At 34.9% G+C, this 22068-nt stretch overlaps 2 protein-coding genes across 5 annotated transcripts in view; one reads left to right on the top strand and one right to left on the bottom strand.

The window, feature by feature from the left end:
• Positions 1-18296, top strand: tmtops2b (teleost multiple tissue opsin 2b). The gene is made up of 4 exons (XM_088914616.1): positions 1-1134; positions 8250-8575; positions 9274-9507; positions 17409-18296. The coding sequence occupies exons 1-4, from the start codon at positions 765-767 to the stop codon at positions 17622-17624; spliced, it is 1146 nt and encodes a 381-aa protein (XP_088770742.1). The 5' UTR covers positions 1-764; the 3' UTR covers positions 17625-18296.
• The window catches only part of LOC148835793 (beta-galactoside alpha-2,6-sialyltransferase 2-like), a 39182-nt gene continuing 32085 nt past the window's right edge, over positions 14972-22068 (bottom strand). The window contains exons 6-8 of one of the 4 annotated variants that reach the window (XR_016090994.1): positions 20748-20922; positions 16755-16839; positions 14972-15920 (exon numbers count right to left, since the gene is read on the bottom strand). Coding sequence is in view for 3 of the 4 variants with exons in the window: in XM_088914612.1 (XP_088770738.1) it covers positions 15673-15920; positions 20748-20922 (423 nt within the window). In the remaining variant the exon portion in view is untranslated. Of the gene's footprint in view, positions 15921-15947; positions 17277-19531; positions 19686-20747; positions 20923-22068 lie in introns of those variants that run through there. The other 3 variants (XM_088914612.1, XM_088914614.1, XM_088914613.1) reach the window with 3 other exon arrangements.

Genomic DNA, 22068 nt, shown 5'->3' with positions numbered 1-22068 from the left:
AAGTTTGAGATGTGCCGCGATTCGGACCACACTGAAGAGGAATGCTATTCACAGCGATTAAACTCCAAAGTTATCGGTATCTTTTCTTGGAATTCTAACTCGGCAATAGAAAGCAAAAGGTTGCCTGGAACTTAAAAGTTCCTAACATTCTCTCATCAGATATATTAAATTTGGATAGTTTTATGTTTTATATTAGTAATTCTTCTCATTCGTAATTTTAATGTATTACACCCTCTGGGCTAAGTGCTTCACAGGATGCTGCAAACGAGAACACCTGTTATAAACTGGACTATCGGGAATTGGGATGCTCAGTATCCAGTATCATTGATGAGATGACTGCAAAACAGACAAATGTCCTTAATTTAATGTTAGTCGAGACTGATTCATTGAATATTTGATATAACAATTGCATTGCAGCAACATTACACTAAATTTCAAAAGTCTCTGTAGAATCAACGTAACGAAAATGAAAAAAAAACTTTCTCTTTCAAACTGACACGATACATCAGTATTATTTTTTAACGTCATTTAAAACGCTCCCTTAATGGCTTCTCTTTCAAATTGATGCGGATTTTAAGGAGCATATATATACCATTTTTCTTATTTGACAATAACATTATTTGCTTTCAAGATAAAGCGTTGTCTGGATGAAGAACTTGCACAGCTAACTGATCTTTTTATATTTATCCAAGGATATAATTTCTTGTGTTAACGAAACGAATCAGATGCTGTGAACTCTGATATTCTAGCTGCGGAACGCGAGTATGTTTTTTGAAGTAAGTAATCTCAATCACAGCTTCAATCTGAGCGGAGAAGATCCATTTTCTTCTCTCGACCAAGAATGGGGCGAAGGGTCAGAAGAGAAATTATCCAGGACAGGACATACTGTGGTGTCTGTGTTTTTGGGATCTATTCTGATTTTTGGTTTCTTTAATAACCTAATCGTGCTCGTCCTATTCTGCAAGTTTAAAACTCTGAGGACACCCGTGAACATGCTTCTGTTAAACATCAGTGTGAGTGACATGCTCGTCTGTGTCTTTGGCACCACACTGAGTTTCGCTTCGAGCATCCGAGGAAGATGGTTAGTAGGAAAACAAGGCTGCATGTGGTATGGCTTTATCAATTCCTGCTTTGGTGAGTATAGATAAAAACACTTAATATAGAGTCAGTTTATTACTCGACAGAACAGATGCATTCTCTTCTCTGAAATTAGCACTGCACCAGAATGTAATTGTACTGTTTGGTTAAAGGAAATTACACATATACCTTGTAAATTTAAAGGACAATTACTGGAAATTTGAAAACAGATGTATTGATAAAATCAGATTTTATACAAGCGATAAAATAAATCACGCTGTGTTTTTATTATTGTTGTTGCCTTTTGTTGTAACAAAACGCGGGTTTCGGATAATTTCTTTCAACCGGAGGAAAGAAAAAAGTACTCTGGATGATGATGTTACTTGTAAAAGGCTACGTACAGTAGGACACCGTTTTCACTCTCACTATGTACAGTCATCAGGACAAAATGCAGCAAAGCAATCATTTTAATGAGTTTCCCCCCCATAATTCAAATGTGTCTTAATGCAGTTATTGACTTCAGTCTGGTTATAACCAGGTGGCCTAAAATCAAACCATGTACAATGAAATCCCATGAGATAATGTACTTTTGTTCATGTTGTGCTTTTGTAAAACGTGGATTTAGCCGCACAAATGCACTGATAATGTTGAGCTGCAATGCAACGTTCAGAAAGCCTCGAGTCAGAAGCATGTCCAGATGGCATGTATTATTGTAATAGCACTGGTATTACAACAAAGATTTAATATGTTTTAGTGTTGGAATGTATGTGTCAAATAACTGCATGTATGTATACATGCAGTATGTTTAAGGTCAGATGTTATAATTGAATAATGATAAAATACCAATTCTAACATCAATAATTTAATTAGTTCAACTTGTAGCTCAATGTTTCTAGAACAGCGGTTCACAAGCCTAGCCTCGGAGATTTGTATTCAATGTGAACTCGAATTCTTCAGTGCAAGACTTTTATTAAATGTGTTTCTTTGGAAACGGAGTGTCATAAATACGGTTTCACACAGAACGGAACTTTACGTGACCTTTCCTTGCCTCAACTTGTTATTTCTGACAAAACAGCTCTTAGTAATGGATCAATTCAAGATGAACAAAAGCAGGCAATAATGATACTGTGTCAGGCACTCTCGCGGCGTTTTTGCTTTTTACATAGATCCAATGTTTACGTTTCCGACAACACACCTGAATGAGGACAGTTCTGAAATTCAGAAACTGGTACAGGGCAGATACCAACTGCCAGTTCCAAATCCCATTTGAGCTTATAAGAGCTGAAAGCAAATTTACAAATATCCTCCAAATAGAATACTGAAATGAATTAGCCTGTGATTAAGAAGTCAGCTGGACCAGAAGCAGAAGACAGTGTCCTTTTGGGACAAGGATTGGAAACCACTCTACTACTAGACCAAAGGAGTATTGTTTATTTTACTCTCAATTTCAGCCTTGCTTGTGAACATGTTTCATACAGCAAAGACACTCTTATTAGAAAGTCCATACTTTTAAGACATCTAAACAAATATTCCTGGCAAAGTAAGCAATCAGTTCTGAATATAGACCACCACATGCCAGGGCTCCAGGAATTTACTTTTTACAAGCATTTGTATAATCTGTGAAGTCAATTCTAACAATTAATATTTCAATTGCAAGGTGTGTAGTGGTATTTACTGTTTCAGCCAATTCAATTGAAACACTCAAGAATTCACAGTAAAGAATTACATGTTGGAGTATGAATTTATTTCAACCTAAAGGGCAAAGAAGCAGCACTTCCATCATCTCCTAGTTGATGTGATAGTGCTCTTTAATTATACTAGAACAATAATTTTATAATAAGCGTTTCTTGGCGTGACATTTTTAAACATTTTGTTACGTTTTATATTATAACTGCCTTATTTTGAAATCACGCATTCTTTACTTCTAAGTACAGGAACGAGTCCTGTTCTACACAGGGAGATTGCAAAGACAAACGTGCATCTCGGACCCTTTCCATATGAAAAGGCAAAGAAAAATATTCCATGATGTTACCAATTTTAACATAAATATTGAAACCATTTTACCTAAAGTCCCAGGAAACCTTATTAAATTTAGATATCAAGTGGCAAACAATTGTGGTAAACTGGACTCCAAACTAGACACAGTTTTTAAATACATATAAATCATGCCATCGTCAGATGTTATCTACATTTTTTAAATCTCGACGGTTTTCTCAACACCATGGTGCTTTTGTTATCAGTATCAGTTCTGTCTACACTTTTATTTAATATGAAAAACAGCTTTGAATACAATTGTTCAACATGATGCTGCCTGTGAAAGGAATCTCACTGTCATTATCCACATGTGAGAAAATTGGACTGATTATTAATGCTTTCCATGAATGATGCCTGATCAGCTGTAATTAATTCAGTATTCATTCTATTCACTGTCTCTTAAGAACGTATTCACAAGCTAGTAAATCAATAAAACAGGATTTTTGCTGGTTGTGTTGGCTTTAGGCAAGGTCTCTAAGAACTGCAGTTGTTAATTTTTCAAAATTAGCTGTGGGTCATGTAGAGCATTAATCATAAGAGAATGAATATAATTACATGGCAAAGCATAATGTTATCAACTTTTACAAACCGGTGCCCTCTGTTTTATCAATTTTGAAAAACAAACTTTATCTTCCACTCATTTCGCTTTTTTGTGGGAAGCACTCTGTGGCTGGAGCTTTCTTTTCTTAGTTCAAGAAAAAAAATATTCATAAGGAAAAATGTTCGGTGTTTCGTACGTTATAAATTATATACGTATAATTGGTTTCAGAATAAAAAATGTTGCTTTAGTTTCATGGTTGCAGCTTAATTTTCGTGAGTTTAAACTCAGTTAATAAATGACTAAGATTGGGTAATATATTGTTTTTCTTTTCTTTCAATATAAGAGTCACTTATATTTTAAGGTTTCAACAATAAAATGGTGGTATTTGAGCCATCAATCTGTTTGCAATCCCTTACAGCTTTTTCTGACTATGAGACATAGGAAAGTACAGTAGTTTACATAAAATATTGATTCATATTGCTCTTAGACTTTCAAAACAACATTTTTATCTAAAATCTTTTTCTGCCTCTGCCTGTGTTAAACATCGGTGTGGTATACTGTAGTATTATACACATTGCTGCTGCTGCTGCAGCTAAGTAGTATTGTATATAAGTTGCATTTCCTGTCTTCCTTTGTTCATTGGTAGCCAGCAAGGTGACCTCAAAAAAGCTTGCAGCAGACTGTGTAAGTGGCTTTGAAATGTCAGTGCTTTTAAGTCATGCCATATAAAACATAATCATAGTACTGAGATCTGATCTTTGTTCTGTAATACCCTGTGGGGTTTTCAGTCAGTTCAATCACAGAACAAAATTGCTTCCCAAATGCTTGTAAATAGTGAGGCATCAAATGTATTAAATATTTCCACCTTTAAGCAAGAACACCTTTTTTTACTTAACTAAAGAAAAATAATGCATTGAAGAAAACCAATCTGTACAAAGTTATCAAAGGGTTAAAGATGTTATAGCCACCACAAATGTCATTAGTTGTACTAATGTCTTTTCTTATTTTGTGTTATTTATACATGTTTTTAATGTTCTGGAAGTTTTAAAATGTCTTGCATATAAGGATGTGTATATACTATGACCTTTTCAGTTTGGCAAAGCTAAGTTTGGAATTATGAATTCAAAGTGTAATTAACAGGGAAATCAGAAAAAGGTGTTTCAGTAATTTTTTAATTTACTTTTCAAGATAAACCTGATAACATTTACAGTATGTAGTACAATTTCAAAACTAGACAAGAATCAAAGTACTAAGGCACAATGTCAAAAAGGAAGTGTTAATGGTAGGGAGATAAATGCGTAGGAAATAAATAAGTATACCTGCATATGTAGATTTAATTTTAATAAAACTTTAAATTTTACAACATAAAAATATATGGATATATGAATATTATGATATTTATAGATATGTATCTTACCAAATGGTCTCATGGAGTTAATTAATTTTAAGGTGTTGTGTAAAGGAAACATACATATTTTTTAGAAATGTGACTATATACTGTATATATGTACAAGTCTATTTATATATCCTCTGAAAATGATTGTCAATCTGTACTACTCTTCCATAGGAGTGTAGATTTTTCTGGCACTTCTGAGAATGATCGTGGTGGAAAGATGAAAAGCAAATGGAAAAAATAAAGAAAGGATACAAAAAGCAACATTTCAGCACTGGTGTCTCCTAGTTTCCTTCTCTATTAATGAAGATTATTTTTGTCTCTCAGGAAGAGTTAAATTATGTTGTAATGGACATAATAATCTTTTTTCTCAAAGACAACAGGGGGTGCCTTTTCCAGTTTTTCCTGATGGTTGTGCTCTTTGATACAGTCTTTGCTCATATAGCAGATTGTGTGTATTTTTCAAGCTGATTAAGAGCTGACTTGACATTGATTAGCCTATAAACATGTAACCACAGAAAAACAAAGCTGCATGGCTGTAATTTATTTTACAATTATAAAGCAATGTGCATTTTTTCAAACATTCAGATTGGACTGAATAGATCAATATAAAGGTATATGTTTTATCCTGACTTATAAGGTTAAATGTTTCATAAAGATATACATTTATCCCAATTATAGTGTTAGAATGCAGCATTTTATCAAGTTCCAGACTGAAATTTACAATTAACATTGATTTCTGACCTTAAGTCACTTAAGATAGCTAGATTGTACCTAACCACTGCTTTTGTCTTACTAATTAATGTATTTTTCGAATTAATGAGAACAAGCAGGTTTATTCCATGCTGAAAAAAAGAAGCAAGAAAACAATGTTTTGGCCGTGGAGCCTTCTTCAGGTGTGACAATCTGTATTTCTGTAATAATCTGCATTTCCCAGATGCACCACATTAAAATGAATACACTATATTGTACAAAAGAGACTGTTGGAGTGGAACTCATATTTAGTGTTATTTTCAAATATCTGTTGGTGATGGCAAATACAAGTAGTAACAAACACAACAGATAAGGATATAGCAGAAATATCACAGTCCAGTACTATAATTATGAACCGTTACTATCAGAAGGTATGCCATTATACAGTATGATGTCTATTTTCTCACACCTGAAGAAGGCTCCATGGCCGAAAAGTTGTGTTTTCTTGCTTCTTTTTTTCATCTTGATTTTTGTTCTATTTTTGTTCTATTCAGTGTCTCATCCTGAAACTGGTTGGCCAACCAACTGGTTGTGCTGTATATATAAATTAGGATATTCTTTCTTGCCTGTGATCTTTGACCTCTGAATGGTCAAATACAAATGTCATTGAATATGTTATTTTCTACAACAAAAAAGACAAATCTGTAGTAAAAAAAGCAATAATTTTAGAATAAGACATTTTAAAATATCCCAACAAAGATGAAAGAAACGGTAAACATTAGTGCACATCACATTAGTTTAAGATCATTTATAAAAGGATAAATACAGTATTTAATATTTCTTTTTGCAAGACCACTGCAATCAGCAACATTTGAGAGATTAGAAACATAGTTGAGTCATTTACAGTATACTGTAGTATCACAGGGGCACAGAGTGTCATTAAGGCCCAAACAGTGTTAATTCAGAAAGAGGCAAGACTACAGACACTGACACTATTTGCATTGGTAGAGTACATAAATTATTTTTATTATAGGCACTACTAAAATTCAGACAAAAGAGAAAACTGTAAAATGCATTTTAAAATAGCAACTCAGCTGAATTAAAATAAAAAAGGTTAAATTCAGCAATGTACTGTCATTTAACAAACAAAAACATTATATCAGTAATGCCAGCAGTAAAAGCACAGTATGAAAAGTACATACTGCATATTGTTATAACAAAAAGACATTTTCAGGATTTTTGTAGTAAAATTGAAAAGATTTGTGTCAGGAACACGGACTGAAATCCGTGTCAGATCTTGTAGAAGACCCTATGCGATGCGGTAAGCTGGAGAAAACAGGAGGCGTGGTAAAAGGGAACACACAGGGGTTTAATAGTGCACAAAAATAAAAGTGACAATCCGTGAGACAGTGTACAGGGAAGACAAAAACGGCATCCAAATCCAAACGGGTCCAAAGGCAGGTCAAAGCACAGTCCGAGAGTCCATCAACAAGGAATCCATCCTGGAACGCGACAAAGTTAAAATCCCCGGGAGGGGGGAGCACACGGACAAACAAAACATGGAGGTCCAAGGGTGACGGGGCGAGATCCTCCAGACCCCGGGCTCAGGAAGCGGGAGATGTCGGGGATGAGGCCTATGCCCTCAGGAGACGGACGTAGGGTTTCCTGGTGCTAGGCAGGCCTCGCGACATCTTACCCTAATGATGAGCCCCGAGGACTGGAGGAGCTGGTCTTTAAATAATAACACTAAAAGGGTACACCTGGAGAGCTTAATCACACGGACAATAATGAGAGCAGTGGAGAGCCCTCTAGGGAGGGATGTCGGGCGTGACAATTTGTTTATTTGACTCAAGAACATCTATTGAAAAAAGCTTAAAAATGTATGGAAGTTATAGATTTGAACACATTTTAAACTGACTGTTTTCCCTTTAGTATTGCTATTGAATCCAGATGTTAAGTTGTCTTTCAAGGTGAGATTTTTTTGTGAATGAGGAAATGGTACTCCAACAGAACTCTGACATCCACAGAAGTTTAAGTCATTATTTTGTTTTTCATGCTTCAAATTCTCCAATGTTTCACAGGACGGTGGGCACTGTTAGAGTAACCAGCGTGTCTCTCACTGACATGCCTAAAAAAATAAAGGTACCCAGCAGTTGACAGGAATCAGTGCTGCACAGAAAGCTCTGTAAACCCAAGTTAACGCTGCCCCATCCATCCTTAGGGAGTCAGTTGTACTTGGGGAATCCCAGTAACACATGGCTACTTACGTAGCCCAGGCTCAACCAATGGTATCTAGGCCAATCATTTTATAACTTGTGATGCAGATGTTTATGCATAAAACCTTAATATAGATAGATAGATAATACTTTATTAATCCAGTAGGGAAATTGATGAATATGAAACCTTAATATGCAAATTTAGGATTGATGTCTCTTAAGATCTCTTTTTTTGGTCTTATGACCCTGAAGAAATGTCAGTAACATTCAATGTTGTCCTTCTCTTCTTTCTTAGGCATTGTGTCCTTGATCTCACTGGCAGTGCTGTCTTATGACCGCTACAGCACCTTAACGGTCTGCAGCAAGCAAGCCACAGACTACAGGAAGCCCCTCCTAGCAGTGGGGGGCTCATGGTTGTACTCCTTGATGTGGACAGTACCTCCACTCCTGGGCTGGAGCAGCTATGGTCTTGAAGGAGCTGGAACAAGTTGTTCTGTAACCTGGACAGCTAGGTCATCCCAATCAATATCCTACATTATCTGTCTCTTCATCTTCTGCTTAGCTGTTCCGGTTCTGGTCATGGTCTATTGTTATGGGCGCCTTTTATATGCAGTGAAACAGGTGAGTTAATATTTCATTAGGGTTATGGGCTCATTCTTTCACTGGCCAGATCGACAGTGTCATTTTTTACATTTACAGTTACATTTTTAGGCTCATAAATATCTGCCCTCAATGAATAACTATAATGCCAAGGTCCTAAATAATGCATCAAGGGGTGGTTAAATCAAGGAAGACACAATACTTTCATTGTACACATGGAACAAATACAGATTTTTTAGATTAATTGTTGTTTTGTTGGATGTCACTTTAATCTGAATGTAACTCTTGTCCTTTAAAATCAAAATATAATATTAAAATATTAAACATAATATTACATTTTAAATTTTAAGAATGACTAAGTTATGGTTTCTATAAGATTACAATATAGGTAACAGAGACATATGACATAGAAGTAGACTACTTCAACAAATGTTTTTAAACCACCAACACTTAATACCATAAATATGGCATTTATTAATTGTTCCATGAAAACATTCGCAGCAAATGTTTCTGAAATGGATGTTTAGATTTTGTCAGGAATATGTAAATAATTATAAGTAATATCATTCATTTTAGGCAGGTCTAAATAACATTACATTCATGACATTGCAACAGTGAAGCTCCAGATAAATGAATGAATGCTTAATACTCAAAACATTTTCTCTGCCATTTTGTTAAGGGAGGAAATAAATGATAAATTACATTTTAAATCTTTTTAGGTTGGGAAAATCAGAAAGACTGCAGCCCGCAAAAGAGAATACCATATCCTTTTCATGGTGATTACTACAGTAGTGTGCTACTTGCTATGCTGGATACCTTATGGAGTGGTTGCAATGCTAGCAACATTTGGTAGACCGGGAACTGTATCACCCATAGCCAGTGTTGTGCCTTCTATTTTAGCAAAGAGCAGCACTGTCTTCAACCCACTGATATACATTCTTATGAACAAACAGGTAAGTGAGTTATCATGAAGTTGTGGGGATTTTGCACTTATAATAGTGACATTCATTCTGATCCTTGAGGATCGTGGTTTACTTTAACTTAAAAAGGCTTATAGTTAATATATAATCCTCAGTGTTAATATAGAGACGTTAAGCGAATAATTAATTCAAATACAATCCTAAAGAGTCCAGGATGGAATGAAAACCAGTGGACATGGTCATCCTCCAGAATCAGAGGTTGATGAATATCATTTGTCAATTCCCATGTGGCTATGGTCCACTATTTACAGTAGAACAATAAGTTTTTATATCAGGTCAATATGACCGTCTGGAATGTAGTGATGAAACTTATTTCAGTCAATTCCAGCTCAAGTTTTCATAATTTTAGAATAATTAATGACATTACCACTTTATTTACAATATTTTTATTTATGCAGTAAATAAAGAGTAAACAAAAAGTTCCAAGCTGTATACAAACTGTCAGTTTCTACAAATAATTTTAGTATAAAACCGAGTTAATTCATTACAAATTGATGAACAATTCCTAAAAAACATTAACATTAAAAAAACAAGGCTGTTTAATGTGAGTTGGCTTTTGATTTTTTTAAACCTGTGAGCATTTAAGGCTGTTATAACATTTTCTGAGATTTCAACTTTAAACAGAATAATGCAACAGCTGTCACTACAGTGCATTAAATTCAACCTTTTGACACTAAAAGAAAAAAAAAAGTTTTGTTAAACATACAGTTTCATGCATCTTATAATCACTCAGTTATGATATTAGAATTTGATAATTAAATGAAGTGAAACATCTTGTTGAACAGTCCACATTCTCAACATTCAGACAATATAAATTTTAATCTACACTTTAAAAAAATAAAAAAGACCAAGACTTGGTTAAACCTTCATGCCTGTGCATCTTATGAGATGTAAAAATATTGTGAAATACAGTACTGACAATGTTTTTTTTTTACAGTTTGCTGATTCAGTGTTTCACAATCATAGGTTATTTATATATAATAGTATACTGTATGGTATACATTTGTGCCTTCATTACGCAACTTGTAGTGAAAGTACTAAGGCTCAATCTAAAGAAGAACATTCAGCTAAGAAGATATTTTTGTGCGGTCAAAACAATAAGATAAGTGGGTAGTGGAAAGAAAGCTAAGTAGTTAAATATTTATATAACAATAAAATAGTAACAAGTAATTATAGGACATGTAACGAAAATACAGTAAACAATATTCATTGGTAAACCAAGTGATATTAAAATACAAAACACAAAGTCTCCCATGTCAGGTTAGATGGTGAATCTAACATTTTCCGACTAAAGCCAAAGTCAGGAATTATTAGATATTTTGTCTTTAGTTCATCATCATGAAGCATAACAGCTTTACCTATTACCTTACCAAGTATGTTATAGAGAGTGAAATCTTTATATCAGGATTACCCATGCGAAAAAAAGCAAGTGCATCCACAAGGACTGGTAGATGTGAACAAACAAAAATAATACGGCAGCAGTAATGATCATAACAATAATTGCATTTGTATAGCGCTTTTTATGCCAAAAAAGATTACATATGGAGGGAACCCACTTCATTCACCACTGAAAGTGCAGACACAGTAGCCAGTAGCCTTTCCCTAAACAGTGGATAAGTTAAAGAAGTGAGAAAATATTTCACTAATGAAAATAAGACTGGAAACTTACATAGGCCAGACTGTGCAAGCCCAATGTGAAATTTGCTGAGGAAAGCAGTGAACAAACCTGAACCACAGTTATAACATGTTTTCGGAAGAATGGCACCTCCTACAGCAGAGTGCCCATGTGGCCATATTGGGGCATGAGTTTACAAAATTCCTGTCCAGAGGCATGAGTGCCACCTATTGGATCACTCACATTACTTACAGCAGCAACCTGGTTTTCCTGACAGATCTGATATCCTCTTACCAACCAGGCCCAAACATGGTTAGTGTCTCAGATCAGCATTGCCAGCATTAGTTACATTCACACTCAATCTGAGCACTATCAAGCCAGTTCCTAAAGGCACCAGAAAATAAAATGTGGGTTAGTAACTTTCACTTATATTTGAGTAATGAATTGTTTTAGATTTTCAGATATTGCTTTTTCAGTCTTGTGTCTCAGCAAGTTGAATCACTCCAGTAACTGAGTATCTAAATGAAATTTCCCCAAGGCATTATTTGTGGTTAAATTCCATTTTTTAACTCATTTACATTACTCATTTAAAAATATGCTTGTTTCCTGTCCCCATATTATATGCATTCAGACTATAATCAATAACCATCTTTTAAGACTTATTTTGGCACAAACTGACTAATGATAACTATTATAATAATATATATACTATAAAGGAACAAGTAATAGGTTTATTCCATGCTGAAAAAAAGAAGAAAGAGAACACAACGTTTTGGCCGTGGAGCCTTCTTCAGGTGTCTGAAGGTGACACCTGAAGAAGGCTCCACGGCCGAAACGTTGTGTTCTCTTTCTTCTTTTTTTCAGCATGGAATAAACCTATTACTTGTTCCTTTGCAGCCTACGCATGCTGATGCAGCTACCCACCTGAACTATATATACTATATATTACTACTAGTAATATAATACTGTATCAAGTACAATAACAATATACAGCAAGCATCAGCTGTGTTCTGATTTGGATTTAATCGTATTTACTTCACTGCATTTTCAATATAATCTCCAGTTTTACTTGACATTGCAGGAAAAACAATTCTGCAAATGATAACTATCTCCTAAGGTCCAAGGATTTCAGAGTGTTCTTAAGGCCAGTGAAAATGGTACACCATTTATCTTATATTTTAAACAATTTTAATCTGTGTCTTTGATCAATGCATCGGCTAAAATTACTGAGTTTGAATTAAAAAGCTCTCTCTCATCCTAGCGTTAATCCCGCATCAGCAGGGTCCACTTGTTGGCACGCCCGTCTCCATTTGGTGGTTTGAACTGACATTGCCATTAAATGCGACCGAGAATACTCCAACCGGTGCATTGCTCCGCCGGTTGGGGGGGGAACAAAGTAATGTAGCCAATTCATAGAGGGGGATTATTAGGAGGCATGGGAAATTTGGCCAGGACGCCGGGGTTACACCCCTGCTCTTTTCAAGAAACACCCTGGGATTTTTAATGACCACAGAGAGTCAGGACCTCAGTTTTATGTCTCATCTGAAAGACGGCGCTTGTTTACAGTATAGTGTCCCCGTCACTATAGTGGGGCATTAGGACCCACATGGACCGCGGGGTGAGCACCCCCAGCTGGCCTCACTAACACCTCTTCCAGTAGCAACCTTAGTTTTTCCCAGGAGGTCTCCCATCCAGGTACTGACCAGGCTCACACCTGCTTAGCTTCAGTGGGCTGCCAATCGTAAGTTGCAGGGTGACATGGCTGCTAACTACTTTGAATTAAAAAGCTGTGTTCCATTAATACCACTAATTGTCCATTGCTGATTTATCTCAATCTAAACACTTGCTGATTAAAATAGAAGTTTTAACCAAAAAACATTTAACCCCAAAAATTTTCTTTTTAAGACGTTATGCACATAAGTGTGAAAGGCAGAAAGAGAGTTGTAATTAAATTTGTTCAGATATAAAAGTCACCAAAATCCCTAGAATTAGCATTTACTAGGATTAGTCAAAAGGGCAAACACTAGACTTCAGCAGGTTGCTGCTGGAAGAGGTTTAGTGGGGCCAGCAGGGGGCGCTCACCCTGTGGTCCATGTGGGTCCTAATGCCCCACTACAGTGACGGGGACACTGTACTGTGAATAGGTGTCGTCCTTTGGATGAGACATAAAATCGAGGTCCTGACTCTCTGTGGTCATTAAAAATCTCAGGGTGTTTCTCGAAAGGAGTAGGTGTGTAACCCCGGCGTCCTGGCCAAATTTCCCATTGGCCCTTACCAATCATGACCTCCTAATAATCCCCATCTATGAATTGGCTTCATTACTCTGCTCTCCTCCCCACTAATAGCTGATGTGTGGTGAGCGTTCTGGCGCACTATGGCTGCCGTTGCATCATCCAGGTGGATGCTGCACATTGGTGGTGGTGGAGGAGGGGAGTCCCCATTACCTGTAAAGCGCTTTGAGTGGAGTGTCCAGAAAAGCGCTACAGTATATACGTGTAAGCAATTATTATTAATTATTATTATTAGACAATATCTGAACTTTTCAGCTTCAATATGAAACAGTTTAAGAGATGTAACAGATGAGATAAGGCAAGAAAGCAAAGCAACTTGTGGTTTAAGTGTTTTCTGATATTACTACTTTAAACACATTGCCACATTCATTGCCATTAAAATTACATCAGAATTGGAAGAATAATAAAGGCTTTCAATTAGAATTAAAGTGGAGTATAGAAATTTAATGGCCAAAAACAGATGTCGAAAAAAGCAGAAATTGTGTGGCAAAATTATTAGAAACTATGATTAAGAAGGGGAACTATAAATCTATTTTGCTGAGAAACATTTGTAGTAAAGTCCTGCAAAATATCTAATCTTCATGAAATCTTCTTGAAGATGTTAATTTTTCATTGGGTGAATGACTGACTAAGCCTGAAGCCTTTCATTTTGATGATGAAAAGATGTATTGTGACATTGGTTGCATAAGCATAAATTACTTTTTCTATTAGTACTTCTTTGGCAAAACATTCTGAAATAGATTCAGCTGTTAAATCACATAGATTGTGCTTACTAGAAAAAAAATACAAAAGTTAAAAAAAATCCTGTACACTTGGAACATTAAGAAAATAGTGAAATTATACTCTTAAACAATGCTAACTCAAAAAAAACAACACATCGATGTCCAGGTGCACAGGTGTTCCCATCTAATCAGATGGGTGTTAATGTATTTCATAATAATGAGTTTTGGTACAGAATAAGGTATTGTTAACTGTGATATTATGACTGAAAACAATGTTTGAATCGGGGATCGTTGATATACAGTACAAACTGTAATATACGATACAATATCCAGTATTTCTAGCTCCACTCTGGGCATCTGAACTACCCCAAATTTTATTAGTGAAGAAATGTCTCACTTCTCAACCAGATCTGTATTGTATTGGGGCTGCTAACACAATGACTGCTGCTCATCACTTAGTTTGGTGGTGTAATGAAGTGGCTACCCTTTTTTGTGTAAAATGCTGTATAAATGCAATTTTCTATTTAATTACAATATAAAATGCACAAGTATCAAAGCCTTCAAATAACAAATCTTGGTCTTCTTGGTAGAATGATTGGGGAAAAAAATACTTTTTTTTCTGAAAAAAACAGTGCATTTGTATTAAGTCACACACCAGAATGGAAGTGAAAGAACAAACTAGAAAACTGGAAAAGGGTGTTTTAAAAAGTTCCATAAACATTTGCTCAACAAATGTCAAATTATTTTTTACTCAAGCTTAGTCCGTTATCAATATAATTAACTTTAAAAAAAGCAATCACACAACACTATTTTACAGTGGAATTTACTACCAAAAGAGGGACTATTATATCAACACATTATGTGTGTGTGAATCTCACTGATTTTGTCCTTTACCTCATCTTAAATATCTGATACGCAACTGTTTATGGATTGTTTTTCGACATCCATTTTTAAGTGTGATTTACTGAATATGAATTTTTCATCCAGGCATATGTGAATCTTCTGCTCTTTTGTATTAACTAGATTTTTATTAATCAATTCATAAAGAAGGCCAGGATTGGTTATTAATAGGAGTTTATAACTGTACATTTTGAAACACAGTTGAATTAATTGCTACTTTATGACATTACGCCATAACTTCAACATTTGTCAGGAATTTCTGATTTAAAAACAATTAAAATTAATAGCTGACATCTACAAAACACACACATATATAAAATCTTATCCTACATGCATTCTTCTATGAATATCTAACCAGCACTTTTAGTTTTTTTAGGCTTTTAGCCAATGCAAATATTAAATTACTTTTAACATTTTTCTGTAGGAGTAGATACTGTATTTGCCTTTACACCATTTAAAAATGTTCTAATATTCATCAATGTACTAATGAACTATAGCTTAATTTGGCCATTTACAGTTCTTTCAAGTACTTAATTTTCTTAAATAGCACATGGTAAATTATTGCAATATTGTAAAATTTTATTTCTGTACTTTTTCCACAAATGCCGATTTACTGTTTACAGTTTATGGCTCTGAATCCAGGCAAAGTGACTTTGCCTTTCTTCTTGAGATCTTCCTCTGTTCCCATGTTCACTCTCTGTATCAGCATCTTTTCATACAGCAGAGGGTGGTATGCCCCCAGTGTGCAGGCAGCATCGTAGTATTGTTCATGATAGTGGCACAGGTCTGTTTGTCTGATAGAGGGGACATACTCGTAGACATCCACTTCATCACATAGAGACATCATGATAAGAATTCCTGGAAGACACAAAAGCGCACACCACTGAAGTACAGGAATGAATATTTAACACTTCAAACACTACCCATTTTAAGCTGTATACTTTAGGCCAGCTGTCCTCACCTAGGTTATGTATATTTAAAGCAACACTGTGCAATTGTCTTTTAGGTTTTTACACTTGAGGATTCTAAAGTTTATCCAATTCTTTAAAACTGAAAACAAAACTGCAAGGCATGTTATAAGTTGAAATTGGGTGACAAAAAAATAATTTCTGCAGCTTTATTAGAAATGTGTAATCTGTTGATTTTACACACAACCTCTGAACACACTCTTGCCTTTAGGAAAATCTCAGTGATAACTAAGTGCCTTTCTTATATTCATATCCCAGAGTTAAGTGCCAAATCGGGGATTCCTGAAGCCGGTCTTCTTTTCATCAGAATTAGTTCGCACTTTGCTCAACAGTACTACTAACTGGTAGATGTCTCAAATTGTGAGCTTCACAGGGCAGACAAAACATCAAGATCCGCAACAGATAGTTACTTCTGAGGAAACAGTAAGTTTTAAATTGCTCTTTCAAAGAAATAATAAAGAGTGTCGAAAGCAAATTGAAGGTTGACGCCTCCAGAGTGGCTCAGCGGATAAAGGTACACAAACCAGATTGCAGGCTGAGCTACACAATCATGGGTTTGAACCGTGCGTCATGTCGGAGTCGACAGTGACCACAATTCCCCAAGCAGGGACGCGCAAATTAGCCAAGCGCAGCCAAGGGTAGGATGGGATTAGTCGGACTGGGCTCTCGTCAAACAGTGACCCCTTCGACTTCCTGTGTGTGGTGTCATTGGAGAGGTACATACCCTTCTTCCAACCTCTGAATCGCCAGTATAGGGTTGGTTTGCCATTGACACGTTTAGAAACCAATGGCTTGAAGGTTTGTTGGCTCTTCCAAATTGGGTGAAAAGAGTAAAGCAAAGGCAGGGAAGGGATAAACAAAAATTACAAGTACAACTTCTAACATTAGCTTAAAGACCACAGCACTTAAATGAAGTTGAAAAATGAAAGTTCGCCATTTTCATTTGACAGGAATTAAAAAAAAAAAGATCTGCCATTTGGCTCTTCCAGTTTTATGTACTTGAATATTAAGATAGTGTCATTCAGAGTTTTAGACCTTCAGACACTGACATTTTTAAATGCCACAGACAAGTTGTATGGTCTTTATAGAACAATGCATAAATGTTTCTTCTTTTCTTCATAAAAAGCCATGTCAGCTATCAGTTAACCCTGCACTTTGTCACTGATTGTTATCCTTTCAGTATATAACATTTTGTGAGAATCGGGATCATTACCTGCCACAGAAATCACATTTTGCTGATTATGTCCTACACAAAAAGAAAAACTATTTAAAGAAACAGCATATATCTTCTCCATGGACACTCATGCAGATTTTAATAAATTATAATCACAGCAGTTTATCTAAAATACTATTTAATTTGGCATATTTTCTTTTTCAGTTTTATGGATGTTTTCTCAAACTTTTTCACTGCAAGCAAAGATCTAGTGCAAATGGACCATTCTCGCTACAGTCAAAGACTACTGTTATCCAACTTAATCGGAGAGTGTACAACAACACAGTAGATGGAACTGTTCAGATAAACACAGCTGATGAAGACCGTGAAGGTACACCTCCCATGAAAGTAAAATCAAATCCTCCAGAAATGAATCCCTGACTCCTTGCTTATTTGTATACCTGTCAAGTTGAACATTTTCAGCAAGCAAGTAGGAAGGGACATCCTCACCTTTCAACTCATGTTGGATAAGTCTGGTTTCATACTGGGATCACATTGTATAACAGTATCAGTTCATAGTATTAGAATTTGAATGTTAATATCTTTAACCAGGAAGGTAAAAGATTTTATCTAATTTTAAAATATTATTTCACTGTTCTGTAGATGTATATTGTCTAATGAGCACTTAAACTGCATTGCCTATATTGTGAAGAACGTATAACATCTAATAAAGTGCCATAATTTACATGTCACATGAAATTGCATAAAGCAAAAATATTTCCAAAATAGTTTGACAATACAAGAAGCATATTTGACCTTTTCAGAAAGCACAGAATTGTGAAATAGGACTTCACTGGTGTTTTTGTGAACCATTGTTATTCATTACTGTTACTGCCTTTCACTGTATTTGAAGGCATGCATTGTATTTTCCATGAAATAATCTAATTATTTATCAATCTAGTTCTGAAACAAATCTGAAGAGTCAGTAAAATCTAACCATATCATGTAAAGACTACCAATAATATTTTATCATGTTATCCACTATCATAATATAATGGCTTCATAACAAATAGCTTCTTGTAACTGAAAAATCCATTAGCAGTAATTATTTGTACTGGGGACTACTGGGGATATTTCTGGAAAAACTGTGCTGTACATTAATTTCATGCATATTATTCAGCACCACCTCACCGATGTCGCATAGCTGAGTAAAAGCCTGGTGTATTTTGTTTTGCACCTTGATAAGACAAACAAATACTGTCTAATGTTGTGTTGCAGCAAATTAAATTGCAGATGACATCTAAAATAAACCACAAGATGTTAAATAAGTGGTACTGCAGGTATTCGAGAACCCTGGGAAGTACTGGGGTGTTCTGAAACTGTGCCTACCATAAACACTCTTAACATCATGAGCAGTGTTAAAAAAGTGTCAAAACATGATTAATTTATAAAAAATGTAAATTGAGGTAGATCATTCCAAGCAACATGTACTCTGAAGACATATGAAAAAGGACTGTAGGTAATATGATGTCTTCCGCATATGTGTATAGGTTTCACATTGGTGATGCATTATTATAGCTGAGGTTTTCTGAAAACAAATATTGTGCTGTGTGAATTGTCTATCCTGGCACAGGATCAAGATGGGTCACAAATGCCATTGACGCTTTACAAGAGCAACTGTCATGAGCTATTCCAGTACTGATGCACTATATTGGGGATATAATTAATTATTGTACTCAGTTTTTTGTGATGTTATTGTATGTAGGACTGCAAGAAGATCTGACCTCTTTTAGTACTCTACTTCAAAAAGTAAGTTTTGCATTGTCCATCTCCAAAATTGAAAGGAAATAGATGTGATTTGTGATTTGATCTGTAATGTGTGCCATATTTCATAATAGCTACAAAACACACAGAAAAATATAATTTTGCTTTAAAATGTATTAATATATTAATTTTTATTACATGATTTCTATAGATGAAATTGTCTTGGAAAAAGTTAATACTTTATTAAGCACATCAAAGACTGCGCAACAGCAAAGCAACATTTTTAGGCTCTAGAAAATCATTGAGGGAACATGCAAAACTGGATTTTGTTCAGATAAATGTAAAATCTAGGTCTGAAATACTACTTTTTTTAATTATGTTAAGTAACATTGAAAGGATGTTTTTATCCATTAATTATTATATAATAACATCATCTTATTAAAACACAAATCGTAATCAAATTCAGGTAAATGTCTTCTCCACTCTGTGATAATACCAAATATAAACTTTGTTCAACAGAAATGCTAAAATTACACTGTCCTAAGGTTCTATAATAAACATCAAGAAATATTTTGATAAGTTCCTTGATTACACTAGATTATGTTGGTGTTCAACAAAGTTCACTTTTGGGCTCTCTACCTTTCAGTATATACATACAGTATAGCCACTTGGTAAGTACATCTGACATCATGCTGTTAACTTCCAATGTTACACTGACTGCAGGCTCCAACGTGCTGCCTATGAAGATATTATGCAACAATTTGAAATTCAGTAATGGTAACGCAAGCTGCTTTATATGGATACCTTTAAGATGGTCATCCACAGCTTAGAGGTTAGGTTCGCTAAGCAGGTTAACAGACTTTGTGTTCTTCTCAACCATAGTTTTCATCCGAGTCTCATGCCAGAAATATGGCAGGAGTGTCTTTCTATCAACTGTCTGTTTATGACCTACTCTGACTATCATATAATGAGAGACTGGCCCATGCCTTTATTCTTTCTAGCTTGGACTGCTGCATGCACCGCTTCCAAATGCGTCTAAGCACATCAGCAGCAGATTTTGGTATGTTCAAAACCTAACTGCTAATCATATCCAATCCCTACAATAAGCAGCCAATTCCATCTGAAAATAAATCTGAAGGTGGGTGAAAAAAATATCCCTCTTCATAAAGTTCACTTATATAATATAGCCATGAGGTTAAACGTGTAAGTACTGTGAGAATGCTAACCCTAAACCTAGCTGGGGGCTAAATTGAGCAACTATGTAATCGGTCTCTGAAGCCCTCTATTCATCAGATATGAAAATCTTCCTCAATCCAAAAGGTATGAGCCTTAAACAATCAAATCCATTAATAAAATTATTGTAAATTCATCTTCTTCAATGATTTATGTTCTTTAGGCACATTTTCAATCAGTTGAAAAACAGGGTTAGGTTTACCATATCCATTCATACTCCTAGTTCCACTAAAATCGAAAGAGCTAAACAATGGAATGGGTGACTTGTAATTAGATTTATCCTAAACCCTCTTATAAAGATTTTGCAAAGTTTTCTAAAACAAACACAAATATAAAGGGTTTTAGGACCTGTTAAGTAGTATCATTTTGAAGCATTTAATTGGTACTTTTATACACATTATTTCAACTTTCTCTTAAAAAGCTCTATAACAAGGATGTTTGCTCACTGCAGGAAATGTGCAAACTTAATAATAATAATCTTACAACATATAAACATTTTAATACTTTACTACAGACATGTACTGGAAGTATTCAATACGCATGACAATCGCTGAATCCTTTACTTACCAATAAAGCCTGAAGAAGGAGGATTGGGCTGAATCTTCTCATGGGTATTTTTCTGAATCACATCCCACATTTTCCAGATGAATTTGGGATGAAGAATATAAAAAGGCTGGTAGGGAAACTTCTTTCGATATTCTACATAAGGTGTAAAAAGGTCGTAATCTGGATTTTCATACCACTGTGAAGAATTAAACTACATTTTAGTTTACAAAACACTGACAAATAAATATTAGAGTAATGATGAAAGTCTCCTGCAACTCTATATTGCATACAAAAACTAAACAAGTTCTAAAAGGACATTTCATCCACATTAACATTATCATATAACTATGCTGAATGAGGATATAATCATATAATGAATCCTCTAATAAGTGCAAAAAGTGCTGGAGTGTATTTTGATATGTACAGTCATCACATTTAAAAACTACACCTGTTCCAGAGGGGAAAAAAATATAAACCAAATTAGCAAAAGTAAAAACCAATAGTAACAAAGCAAATATCATTCAAGGATATCAGTACAATTTTGCCTTCACACGTGTACATAGAGTGATAGATGTCTAACTTTAAAATCGTGCTGCATGTTTTAATTGTGGGAAATATTTGATAAATGAGGCAATTAAATTCTGAGAAGCATAAAACATTTTTCTTAATTTACTTCATATAGCATAGCTGTACAGAGCAATTCTGAAATCTTGCTAAATACATGGGGAAAAAAGTTACATAATTGGTGTATTTTCATGCAAGTATGGTACATTATATAGCAGTAATTAAGTTTGGAGTCATTAACTTTATTTAGAATAAGAAACATACAAATGGAATACAGTTTTCATTCAAATGTACTTCTAGGCTTAAGACATGAAAGCCAAACATAAATGACAACCATAAGAAAAAAACCTTTATTTTAAAAAATATTTTTCCATTGCAAAAAAATATTCCCCATTCACAATTATAGAAGGATTAGTGCCCAGTATGATCCACGGGAAATAGCTATCATTTGTTTTCTGACATTTTTTCCATTTTTCCTTAACAACTCACCGCTCACTGAACATTATCTAGAAAACCGCATTTACATTTTATGTTAGAACAAACACATTTTTAAAGGAAAATGTATAGACTTCAGGTTCAGTGTTAACCATGAAGAGGACCAGGATTATTTTGATGCAGTTTCATTGGCAAAACTAATCATGCAGAATGCATTTTGAATTCACATGGGCATGTATAAAGCATGAAGCAATTTTTTTTAACAGTGTTGCTTTGCAAAATTCATATTATTTACATACGTTTTCGTCAGGGGTTTTAAAAGTGCTTTTTATTTTACTGATCA

This window comes from Atractosteus spatula, chromosome 4 (assembly GCF_055471065.1).
Source record: "Atractosteus spatula isolate fAtrSpa1 chromosome 4, fAtrSpa1.hap1, whole genome shotgun sequence".
Taxonomy (NCBI): Eukaryota; Metazoa; Chordata; class Actinopteri; order Semionotiformes; family Lepisosteidae; genus Atractosteus; species Atractosteus spatula.
This window is presented reverse-complemented; position numbering and strand designations above follow the sequence as displayed.